Source organism: Mixophyes fleayi, chromosome 1 (assembly GCF_038048845.1).
Source record: "Mixophyes fleayi isolate aMixFle1 chromosome 1, aMixFle1.hap1, whole genome shotgun sequence".
NCBI lineage: Eukaryota > Metazoa > Chordata > Amphibia > Anura > Limnodynastidae > Mixophyes > Mixophyes fleayi.
The window spans coordinates 1,620,274-1,634,343 of NC_134402.1; the positions used below are offsets into that span (position 1 = coordinate 1,620,274).

The 14,070-nt window shown below is 39.3% G+C and overlaps 1 protein-coding gene across 1 annotated transcript in view; it reads right to left on the reverse strand.

Annotated features, from left to right (window-relative positions):
• Nucleotides 1-13,296, reverse strand: part of LBX2 (ladybird homeobox 2) — a 60,154-nt gene extending 46,858 nt beyond the window's left edge. The window contains exon 1 of the mRNA XM_075179282.1: nt 11,947-13,296. Within this exon, the coding sequence (XP_075035383.1) occupies nt 11,947-12,220 (274 nt within the window). The 5' untranslated portion in view covers nt 12,221-13,296. The remainder of the gene's footprint in view (nt 1-11,946) is intronic.
• Nucleotides 13,297-14,070: the final 774 nt, after the last annotated feature.

The following is a 14,070-nucleotide window of genomic DNA, read 5'->3' on the forward strand; positions in this document are numbered from 1 at the left end:
AGACGGTGTTATGGTCGGTGTATGAGGACAGATAGTCAGTGTTATGGTCGGTGTATGAGGACAGATAGACGGTGTTATGGTCAGTGTATGACGACAGATAGACGGTGTTATGGTCAGTGTATGAGGACAGATAGACGGTGTTATGGTCAGTGTATGAGGACAGATAGTAGGTGTTATGGTCGGTGTATGAGGACAGATAGTCAGTGTTATGGTCAGTGTATGACGACAGATAGACGGTGTTATGGTCAGTGTATGAGGACAGATAGACGGTGTTATGGTCAGCGTATGAGGACAGATAGACGGTGTTATGGTCGGTGTATGAGGACAGATAGTCAGTGTTATGGTCAGTGTATGACGACAGATAGACGGTGTTATGGTCAGTGTATGAGGACAGATAGACGGTGTTATGGTCAGCGTATGAGGACAGATAGACGGTGTTATGGTCAGTGTATGAGGACAGATAGACGGTGTTATGGTCGGTGTATGAGGACAGATAGTAGGTGTTATGGTCGGTGTATGAGGACAGATAGTCAGTGTTATGGTCGGTGTATGAGGACAGATAGACGGTGTTATGGTCAGTGTATGACGACAGATAGACGGTGTTATGGTCAGTGTATGAGGACAGATAGACGGTGTTATGGTCGGTGTATGAGGACAGATAGACGGTGTTATGGTCAGTGTATGACGACAGATAGTCAGTGTTATGGTCGGTGTATGAGGACAGATAGACGGTGTTATGGTCAGTGTATGAGGACAGATAGACGGTGTTATGGTCAGCGTATGAGGACAGATAGACGGTGTTATGGTCGGTGTATGAGGACAGATAGACGGTGTTATGGTCAGTGTATGAGGACAGATAGACGGTGTTATGGTCGGTGTATGAGGACAGATAGACGGTGTTATGGTCGGTGTATGAGGACAGATAGACGGTGTTATGGTCAGCGTATGAGGACAGATAGACGGTGTTATGGTCGGTGTATGAGGACAGATAGACGGTGTTATGGTCAGTGTATGAGGACAGATAGTCGGTGTTGTGGTCGGTGTATGACCACAGATAGACGGTGTTATGGTCAGTGTATGACGACAGATAGACGGTGTTATGGTCAGTGTATGAGGACAGATAGACGGTGTTATGGTCAGTGTATGAGGACAGATAGACGGTGTTATGGTCAGTGTATGAGGACAGATAGACGGTGTTATGGTCGGTGTATGACCACAGATAGACGGTGTTATGGTCAGTGTATGACGACAGATAGACGGTGTTATGGTCAGTGTATGACCACAGATAGACGGTGTTATGGTCAGTGTATGACGACAGATAGACGGTGTTATGGTCAGTGTATGAGGACAGATAGACGGTGTTATGGTCAGTGTATGAGGACAGATAGACGGTGTTGTGGTCGGTGTATGAGGACAGATAGACGGTGTTGTGGTCGGTGTATGAGGACAGATAGACGGTGTTATGGTCAGTGTATGAGGACAGATAGACGGTGTTGTGGTCGGTGTATGAGGACAGATAGACGGTGTTATGGTCAGTGTATGACGACAGATAGACGGTGTTATGGTCAGGGTATGAGGACAGATAGACGGTGTTATGGTCGGTGTATGAGGACAGATAGACGGTGTTATGGTCAGTGTATGACGACAGATAGACGGTGTTATGGTCGGTGTATGAGGACAGATAGACGGTGTTGTGGTCGGTGTATGAGGACAGATAGACGGTGTTATGGTCAGTGTATGAGGACAGATAGACGGTGTTATGGTCGGTGTATGAGGACAGATAGACGGTGTTATGGTCGGTGTATGAGGACAGATAGACGGTGTTATGGTCAGCGTATGAGGACAGATAGACGGTGTTATGGTCGGTGTATGAGGACAGATAGACGGTGTTATGGTCAGTGTATGAGGACAGATAGTCGGTGTTGTGGTCAGTGTATGAGGACAGATAGACGGTGTTATGGTCAGTGTATGACCACAGATAGACGGTGTTATGGTCAGTGTATGACGACAGATAGACGGTGTTATGGTCAGTGTATGACCACAGATAGACGGTGTTATGGTCAGTGTATGACGACAGATAGACGGTGTTATGGTCAGTGTATGAGGACAGATAGACGGTGTTATGGTCAGTGTATGAGGACAGATAGACGGTGTTGTGGTCGGTGTATGAGGACAGATAGACGGTGTTGTGGTCGGTGTATGAGGACAGATAGACGGTGTTATGGTCAGTGTATGAGGACAGATAGACGGTGTTGTGGTCGGTGTATGAGGACAGATAGACGGTGTTATGGTCAGTGTATGACGACAGATAGACGGTGTTATGGTCGGTGTATGAGGACAGATAGACGGTGTTATGGTCAGTGTATGACGACAGATAGACGGTGTTATGGTCGGTGTATGAGGACAGATAGACGGTGTTGTGGTCGGTGTATGAGGACAGATAGACGGTGTTATGGTCAGTGTATGAGGACAGATAGACGGTGTTATGGTCAGTGTATGAGGACAGATAGTCGGTGTTATGGTCAGTGTATGAGGACAGATAGACAGTGTTATGGTCAGTGTATGAGGACAGATAGATGGTGTTATGGTCAGTGTATGAGGACAGATAGACGGTGTTATGGTCAGTGTATGAGGACAGATAGTAGGTGTTGTGGTCGGTGTATGAGGACAGATAGACGGTGTTATGGTCAGTGTATGAGGACAGATAGTAGGTGTTGTGGTCGGTGTATGAGGACAGATAGACGGTGTTATGGTCAGTGTATGAGGACAGATAGACAGTGTTATGGTCAGTGTATGAGGACAGATAGACGGTGTTGTGGTCGGTGTATGAGGACAGATAGACGGTGTTATGGTCAGTGTATGAGGACAGATAGACGGTGTTATGGTCAGTGTATGAGGACAGATAGACGGTGTTATGGTCAGTGTATGAGGACAGATAGACGGTGTTATGGTCGGTGTATGAGGACAGATAGACAGTGTTATGGTCAGTGTATGAGGACAGATAGACGGTGTTATGGTCGGTGTATGAGGACAGATAGACAGTGTTATGGTCAGTGTATGAGGACAGATAGACGGTGTTATGGTCAGTGTATGAGGACAGATAGTAGGTGTTATGGTCAGCGTATGAGGACAGATAGACGGTGTTATGGTCAGTGTATGAGGACAGATAGACGGTGTTATGGTCAGCGTATGAGGACAGATAGACGGTGTTATGGTCGGTGTATGAGGACAGATAGACGGTGTTATGGTCAGTGTATGAGGACAGATAGTCGGTGTTGTGGTCAGTGTATGACCACAGATAGACGGTGTTATGGTCAGTGTATGACGACAGATAGACGGTGTTATGGTCAGTGTATGACCACAGATAGACGGTGTTATGGTCAGTGTATGACGACAGATAGACGGTGTTATGGTCAGTGTATGAGGACAGATAGACGGTGTTATGGTCAGTGTATGAGGACAGATAGACGGTGTTGTGGTCGGTGTATGAGGACAGATAGACGGTGTTGTGGTCGGTGTATGAGGACAGATAGACGGTGTTATGGTCAGTGTATGAGGACAGATAGACGGTGTTGTGGTCGGTGTATGAGGACAGATAGACGGTGTTATGGTCAGTGTATGACGACAGATAGACGGTGTTATGGTCGGTGTATGAGGACAGATAGACGGTGTTATGGTCAGTGTATGACGACAGATAGACGGTGTTATGGTCGGTGTATGAGGACAGATAGACGGTGTTGTGGTCGGTGTATGAGGACAGATAGACGGTGTTATGGTCAGTGTATGAGGACAGATAGTCGGTGTTATGGTCAGTGTATGAGGACAGATAGACAGTGTTATGGTCAGTGTATGAGGACAGATAGATGGTGTTATGGTCAGTGTATGAGGACAGATAGACGGTGTTATGGTCAGTGTATGAGGACAGATAGTAGGTGTTGTGGTCGGTGTATGAGGACAGATAGACGGTGTTGTGGTCAGTGTATGAGGACAGATAGTAGGTGTTGTGGTCGGTGTATGAGGACAGATAGACGGTGTTATGGTCAGTGTATGAGGACAGATAGACAGTGTTATGGTCAGTGTATGAGGACAGATAGACGGTGTTGTGGTCGGTGTATGAGGACAGATAGACGGTGTTATGGTCAGTGTATGAGGACAGATAGACGGTGTTATGGTCAGTGTATGAGGACAGATAGACAGTGTTATGGTCAGTGTATGAGGACAGATAGACGGTGTTATGGTCGGTGTATGAGGACAGATAGACGGTGTTATGGTCAGCGTATGAGGACAGATAGTAGGTGTTATGGTCAGTGTATGACGACAGATAGACGGTGTTATGGTCGGTGTATGAGGACAGATAGACGGTGTTATGGTCAGTGTATGAGGACAGATAGATGGTGTTGTGGTCGGTGTATTCTGTGTGTGATATTATAGTATCCTATGTGTGAGATAATATAACCTGTGTGATAATACTGCATCCTGTGTGTGAGATCACCGTGTCTGGTGTGGGTTATAATGTACACTGTGTGATATAATGTATCCTGTGTGATATAATGTACACTGTGTGATATAATGTATCCTGTGTGATATAATGTACACTGTGTGATATAATGTATCCTGTGTGATATAATGTACACTGTGTGATATAATGTATCCTGTGTGATATAATGTACACTGTGTGATATAATGTATCCTGTGTGATATAATGTACACTGTGTGATATAACGTATCCTGTGTGATATAATGTACACTGTGTGATATAATGTATCCTGTGTGATATAATGTACACTGTGTGATATAACGTATCCTGTGTGATATAATGTACACTGTGTGATATAATGTATCCTGTGTCTTTCTCTGTCTCCCGCTCACATTGCATTTTCCAGGGCAATGTCAGATCACTTGACCCCACTTTCACATCAGAGACTGAATCCAACCTCTGCTGAGTTGTTCTGACCTCATTTAACCTAAATCACATTTATTTACCTGTAGTTCCCAGGGTCTGGTTGGATGGAAACCAGGAGCACCTTGGATTGTTTCACCCCAAATTCACACACAGTGCATCTGAGAGACTAGCTGCACCCCATGATTCCTCAAATACATCTCAATGTTACCCTAAATTCACATGATGTCTCTGATTTGGATGCAATGGGCAGTTTAAAGAACGAGCACAGAATGTGAGTGTAGTACCGACCATATTCACAGCGGACTCTGGGTATAAGTACACTCTGCCGAAACGTTACTCGCTGCACGTGGACAGACAGACACTCACTATATATATATATATATATACACACACACTATAATATAAATCAAGGAAAATGATTTCAACCTCTCACAGTTCTGTTGTTATAAACGTCCAGACTGTTTCCTTCAGAAAAACCAGAATCATATGTGAAAAAATAGGAAGAAACCTATTGTGCAAGAAGTGACATAATATGTGATTTTTACGGAAGGGTTCACGATGCATAAATGTGCAATCTTGTATCTTTAATGTAAGTAATTGCTTCTGTGATAATTGTCCTCTTTATATATATATATATATATATATATATATATATATACAATGTACTGTTATTTCTTTATCCTGTGCCTATTACCATTACAAATAGAGTAGTGATAATTCTTACAACAAGTAATAATGATTTGTTACCAGAGCAACCACTGGAGAGAAATCACACAAAATACTGATTCCTTCCGAGAATCCACCCGGGGGGTTCTCACCCCCAACTGATGAAAAACAAGCGTAGAAAGACAATCACTGATAGATGGATCCCAGGGTGCCGGCCTGTGCTCCACCAATCTCTGGGTAAGAAGAAAACCTCCCATATGTCCAGTGAACCCTCGTCAAGGCTCGGAGAGAGCGTCCATGAAATAGTATAAAAGGAATTGTGAAGCAGCCACAACCAGAGCTCGGATGTCCCACACTTATTACACTTATTATATTACACTTATTACACTTATTATATTACACTTATTATATTACACTTATTACACTTATTACACTTATTACACTTAGTACACTTAGTACACTTATTATATTACACTTATTACACTTATTACACTTATTATATTACACTTATTACACTTATTACACTTATTATATTACACTTATTACACTTATTACACTTATTATATTACACTTATTACACTTATTACACTTATTATATTACACTTATTACACTTATTACACTTATTATATTACACTTATTACAATTATTACACTTATTATATTACACTTATTACACTTATTATATTACACTTATTACACTTATTATATTACACTTATTACACTTATTACACTTATTACACTTATTATATTACACTTATTACACTTATTATATTACACTTATTACACTTATTACACTTATTACATTACAATTATTACACTTATTACAATTATTACATGTATTACATTACACTACACTTATTACATTACACTTATTACATTACACTTATTACATTACAATTATTACACGTATTACACTTATTACATTACACTTATTACACTTATTACATTACAATTATTAAACTTATTGCACTTATTACACTTATTATATTACACTTATTGCACTTATTATATTACACATATTATATTACACTTATTATATTACACTTATTACATTACACTTATTATATTACACTTATTACATTACACTTATTACACGAATTACATTACACTTATTACACGTGCTCTCCGTATGGTTACAACATGTATTGTATGACCAAGCCCTCTAATACAAACAGTAGCACTACATATACTAAACCGTGCATGACTTGTGCTGCCAGGATTATTACTTCCATGTAAGCAGTTACTGCATTACATTGCGATATATTACTTGCTGATAAAAAACATTTCCACTTTAAACATCGGAAATATTCTATTTCTGAATGGATATGTTGTTTGCACACAAATCCCCGTCTTCTACTAATATCATATAGATGTTTGTACACAGTGCTGTGTTTTATCCAGTACGTTACACTTATTTCTGCAGACACCGGATCTATTACATAGCGCTGTGTCGTCAGTACAAGTGAACTAATCATTGTTTCTGCAGTGATTTGGTGAGCTTCTAATATCATATAAATATTGTACATAAGATTGTACTACATACTATGTTGTCTTTCAATAAAAAGCAACTTTCGTTTGATATTATCCATACTTAATTAAGCAGAATTTTTGCAGCCACTACAAGCATAGTATATATATCACATTACATAGCCTTGTATCTCCTTCTAATAAATACGATGTTCACTCAATACCTCAAATTCCTTTTACCTATTTTTCAATGTACTACACTTATATATTATTGTATTTTCCTTTTTTCATATCCAACTTAAGATCTTAATTATTATCATAAAAAAAGTTTGTCTGAGAGTCTGACTGCACCCTACAATCATCCTAATGTTACCCTAATATCACACAGTCTGTCTGAGAACCTGACTACACCCCACAATCATCCTAATGTTACCCTAATATCACAAAGTCTGTCTGAGAGTCTGACTGCACCCCACAATCATCCTAATGTTACCCTAATATCACACAGTCTGTGAGAACCTCACTACACCTAACAATCATCCTAATGTTACCCTAATATCACACAGTCTGTCTGACAGTCTGACTGCACCCCACAATCATCCCAATGTTACCCTAATATCACACTATCTGTCTGAGAGTCTGACTGCACCCTACAATCATCCCAATGTTACCCTAATATCACAAAGTCTGTCTGAGAATCTGACTGCACCCCACAATCATCTCAATGTTACCCTAATATCACAGCATCTGTCTGAGTGTCTGACTGCACCCCACAATCATCCTAATGTTACCCTAATATCACACCATCTGTCTGAGAATCTGACTGCACCCCACAATCATCCTAATGTTACCCTAATATCACACTATCTGTCTGAGTGTCTGACTGCACCCCACAATCATCTCAATGTTACCCTAATATCACAGCATCTGTCTGAGTGTCTGACTGCACCCCACAATCATCCTAATGTTAACCTAATATCACACCATCTGTCTGAGAATCTGACTGCACCCCACAATCATCCCAATGTTACCCTAATATCACACAGTCTGTCTGAGAGTCTGACTGCACCCCACAATCATCCGAATGTTACCCTAATATCACACTGTATGACAGTCTGACTACACACCACAATCATCCCAATGTTAGCCTAATATCACACCATCTGTCTGAGAACCTCACTACACCTCACAATTATCCTAATGTTACCCTAATATCACAAAGTCTGTCTGAGAGTCTGACTGCACCCCACAATCATCTGAATGTTACCCTAATATCACAGCATCTGTCTGAGAACCTCACTACACCCCACAATCATTCTAATGTTACCCTAATATCACACAGTCTGTCTGAGAGACTGACTGCACCCCACAATCGTCCTAATGTTAACCTTAATATCACACTATCTGTCTGAGAGTCTGAATGCACCCCACAATCGTCCTAATGTTACCCTAATATCACAGCATCTGTCTGAGAGTCTAACTGCACCCCACAATCATCTCAATGTTACCCTAATATCACAGCATCTGTCTGAGTGTCTGACTGCACCCCACAGTCATCCTAATGTTACCCTAATATCACACCATCTGTCTGAGAACCTGACTACACCCAACAATCATCCCAATGTTACCCTGAATTGAAGAACTGTGTCTGTCAGTCATTCTATTGTTACCTTAATATCACACAGTCTGTCTGAGAACCTCACTACACCTCACAATCTGTCTGCACCCATCAATAACTGTTGTTATTATTATTATTTTTCAAAATAATATTTTATTCACAATGCACTTTAAAAAATATGTACTGTTAAATAGCTGTATACAGAGCATGGATGTTATATAAATAATAATATTACTGTATACAGAGTATGTATATTATATAAATAATAATATTACTGTATACAGAGTATGTATATTATATATATAATAATATAACTGTGTACAGGAGTATGTATATTATATAAATGATATAATAGCTTTATACAGAGTATATATATTATATAAATGATATAATAGTTGTATACAGAGTATGTATATTATATAAATAATAATATTACTGTATACAGAGTAAGTATATTATATAAAAGATAATATTGCTGTATACAGAGTATGTATATTATATAAATAATAATATTACTGTATACAGAGTATGTATATTATATAAATAATAATATAACTGTATACAGGAGTATGTATATTATATAAATGATATAATAGCTTTATACAGAGTATGTATATTATATAAATAATAATATTACTGTATTCTGAGTATGTATATTATATAAATGATAATATTGCTGTATACAGAGTATCTATATTATATAAATGATAATATTGCTGTATACAGAGTATGTATATTATATAAATGATATAATAGCTTTATACAGAGTATATATATTATATAAATGATATAATAGCTGTATACAGAGTATGCATATTATATAAATAATAATATTACTGTATACAGAGTAAGTATATTATATAAAATATAATATTGCTGTATACAGAGTATGTGTATTATATAAATAATAATATTACTGTATACAGAGTATGTATATTATATAAATAATAATATAACTGTGTACAGGAGTATGTATATTATATAAATGATATAATAGCTTTATACAGAGTATGTATATTATATAAATAATAATATTACTGTATACTGAGTAAGTATATTATATAAATGATAATATTGCTGTATACAGAGTATCTATATTATATAAATGATAATATTGCTGTATACAGAGTATGTGTATTATATAAATAATAATATTACTGTATACAGAGTATGTATATTATATAAATAATAATATTACTGTATACAGGAGTACGTCTATTATATAAATGATAATATTACTGTATACAGAGTAAGTATATTATATAAATAATAATATAACTGTACACAGAGTATGTGTATTATATAAATGATATAATAACTTTATACAGAGTATATATATTATAGAAATGATAATATTACTGTATATACAGTATGTATATTATATAAATAATAATATTACTGTATACAGGAGTACGTCTATTATATAAATGATAATATTACTGTATACAGAGTATGTATATTATATAAATAACAATAAAGCTGTATACAGGAGTATGTGTATTATATAAATTATATAATACCTATATACAGAATATGGATGTTATATAAATGATAATATTACTGTATATACAGTATGTATATTATATAAATGATATAATAGCTATATAAAGATTATATATATTATATAAATGAAAATGTTTGTATACAGAGTAAATATATTATATAAATGATAAATAGCTGTACACAGAGTATGTATTTTATTTGAATTATATTACAACTGTTTACAGAGTATGGATGTTATATAAATGAAAACATTACTGTGTACAAAGTAGGGATATTATATAAATGATAATATAACTGTGTGCAGAGTGATTATATTATATAAAAAATATTACAGCTGTACACAGAGTATGTATATTATATAAATTATATAATATTATATAAATGATAATATAATTGTGTACAGAGTAATTATATTATATACATGATAATATGACTGAATACAGAGTATATATATTATATAAATGATAATATAACTGTATAGAGAGTATGTATATTATAACAATAATATAATATTATATAAATAATAATATAAAATAATATAACTGTGTACAGAGTAAATATATTATATAAATGATAATGTAATTGTATACAGAGTATGTATATTATATAAATTCTATAATATATAAATGATAATATAACTGTATACAGAGTATGTATATTATATACATTTTATGATATCTGTATAAAAATAATGTATATTATATGATTGATAATATAACTGTATACAGAGTAATTATATTATATAAATGATAAATATCTGCATGACTGTATACAGAACACAGATATTATATAAATGCTTAATAGCTGTATACAGAGTATGTATGTTATATTTTTGATGTAATAGCTGTTATACAGATCATTGATATTATATTAATGATATCATAGCTGTAGCAGTGTATACAGAGCATGGATATTATATAAATGATGTAATAGTTGTATAGAGAGCATGGATATTATTAGGAGTTATAAACATTATTGACGTTTGTATGTGACTGATTAATATATTAATTACCTCAGCTCCATAATATATATATAGTGTAAAATAAATATATTATCCGGTTCACATGTCTGTAATAATAATAATAATAATAATAATAATAATAATAATAATAGTAATAAATGATCTGTCTTGCGTCCGGGGAGTGAAGGGGACTTGTAAACACTACGATTAGTATAATACATTGTCCTGGCTGATATCCCGAGAATTTACTGACAGCGGAATGTTTTATTGTATAAATATTATTGTTGTTGTTACTTTGTATCAGCACAGTTGTCAATGCGATACAATGTAGATACGATATTATAGAATAGGACAATAGCGCTAAGTATAACACTTTATACATACATTTGGAATAATCATATGTATTATAGAACAGAATTCAGTATAACAGAATTCGTCTTGTATATATTATAATAAGTTTTTGCCTTTTAAACTTTTGCTAATTTCTAGAGAAATATTCACTTTCCGATCGTCTGTCCCAATAATAAGACTTATATCACCCGACAATCACACCCGTCCATGTAATAGTGGTATATATTGCTGGTCAAAGCACACATTATACCTTATATATTATATACTACTCTTACACGCACGGCTCAGATACAGCGTATTGTGCATTATATATAGGTATATACAGCAGCGATGTATACGGTATATTATATACAGGATAGGTGTCAGTGTACCGGATATAGGCACACCCAGTATATAGGTATATATGGTATATCTAGGTGTATACAGTATATAGGTATATATAATATATCTAGGTATACACTATATTGGGGTACCCACCTTCAGCCGCCTGCAGTACAGTCAGTTCCAGCCCCTGGAAGGTTTTGCTGGCCAGTTCCTCCAGAGCGCACAGAGGGGAGGATTGGGGGAGCCCCCGAGGACGGGCCCCTCCACAGGGCACTTTGTGCTGCGGGGGGGCCCCATGGCACTTCGGGGTCCTCCTCACAGACGGCCTACTCAGGATGTCCTCAATACTGAAGGGTGTCAGAGGTTTGCTGGTGGGCTCCATCGCCCCTCTCCGTCTCTCCTTCATCATCTCTCCTCCGGAGCTCATGGCTGCCCCGTCTCAGGGAGACCCCCGAAGCTGGACTTGGAGGGGTGCAGAGTGGCGGGACAGCATGCCCGGGCTGGAAGACGCGAGAGTCCACGGAGGAGTCACACAGCTCAGAGGAAAGTTTGGAGAAAGACCATTCTCACCCTCTCACCCACTCATCTGGAGACCCCTAGAATCATCCCCTCCCTCCCACTCCTCCACTGTGATTCTGTCACTGACAATCCAGCTTCCTTTCCTGCTCCCCCTACTGTGCCCACTACAAGGGTCTTCCTCTGACCCCCTATTACTGCCCACTGGAGGGGTCCTCACTCCTTCCCTGCTCCCCTACTCTGCCCACTACAAGGGTCTTCCTCCGACCCCCTATTACTGCCCCCTGGAGGTGCCCTCACTCCCTCCCTGCTCCCCTACTGTGCCCACTACAAGGGTCTTCCTCGGACCCCCCTATTACTGCCCCCTGGAGGTGCCCTCACTCCCTCCCTGCTCCCCTACTGTGCCCACTACAAGGGTCTTCCTCGGACTCACCTATTACTGCCCCCTGGAGGGGCCCTCACTCCCTCCCTGCTCCCCTATTGTGCCCACTACAACGGTCTTCCTCTGACCCCCTATTACTGCCCACTGGAGCGGTCCTCACTTCTTCCCTGCTCCCCTACTCTGCCCACTACAAGGGTCTTCCTCCGACCCCCTATTACTGCCCCCTGGATGTGCCCTCACTCCCTCCCTGCTCCCCTATTGTGCCCACTACAACGGTCTTCCTCTGACCCCCTATTACTGCCCCCTGGAGGGGTCCTCACTACCTCCCTGCTACCCTACTGTGCCCACTACAAGGGTATTCCACAGACCCCCCTATTACTGCCCCCTGGAGGGGTCCTCACTCCCTCCCTGCTCCCCTACTGTGCCCACTACAAGGGTCTTTCTCTGACCCCCTATTACTGCCCCCTGGAGGGGTCCTCGCTGCCTCCCTGCACCCCTTACTGTGCCCACTACAAGGGTATTCCTCGACCCCCTATTTCTGCCCCCTGGAGGGGTCCTCACTGCCTGTCCTCATCCTCCAATCCCCTGTATCGTCTTTACCTGTAAGGATTCCCTCAAATTGACTTCCCCTCCCCACTGGTTTATAGATAAACTTTCCCCTGTCTCTGGAGCTGGAATAAATGGACTAATTAATCACCCACTTAAAGAGCTGTTCTCATCAGTCTAAGGATGCGGTGTAAAGTGACACCGAGTATTGCTGGCCTCTATAGTGGGAAGAGTAACAGAGGTCGGGTGAGGGCTGGGAAGGGGTTAATTAGAGGATAAGAGATAATTCTGCCCCTTCCCAGTAATTAGACTGGATGATGAAGGCAGAGAAACATCTGGAGTAGGGCCGACAAACAACATTTTAATGGAGCAGTTGCTGAAGTCACAGAGTCCGTTTAATACACTTTTTATTTCATCCCCCACCATCCCACCCTCTTATCACAATAACTCCCCCTACTCATTACCACCATGACCACACTGCCCTCTGCATGCCTCCTTATCCCTTGTCACCAGATTCCCACAACCACCATCACCTGACTGCTCTCCATGCCTCCTTACCCCATGCACCCTCAATCCCCCAACCACTACCACCATCACCTGACTGCTCCCGGTGCCTCCTTACACCATACCACCTCAAACCCCCAACCACTACCACCATCACCTGACTGCTCCCGGTGCCTCCTTACACCATACCACCTCAAACCCCCAACCACTACCACCATCACCTGACTGCTCCCCATGCCTCCTTACACCATACCACCTCAAACCCCCAACCACTACCACCATCACCTGACTGCTCTCCATGCCCCCTTACCCCATACCACCTCAAACCC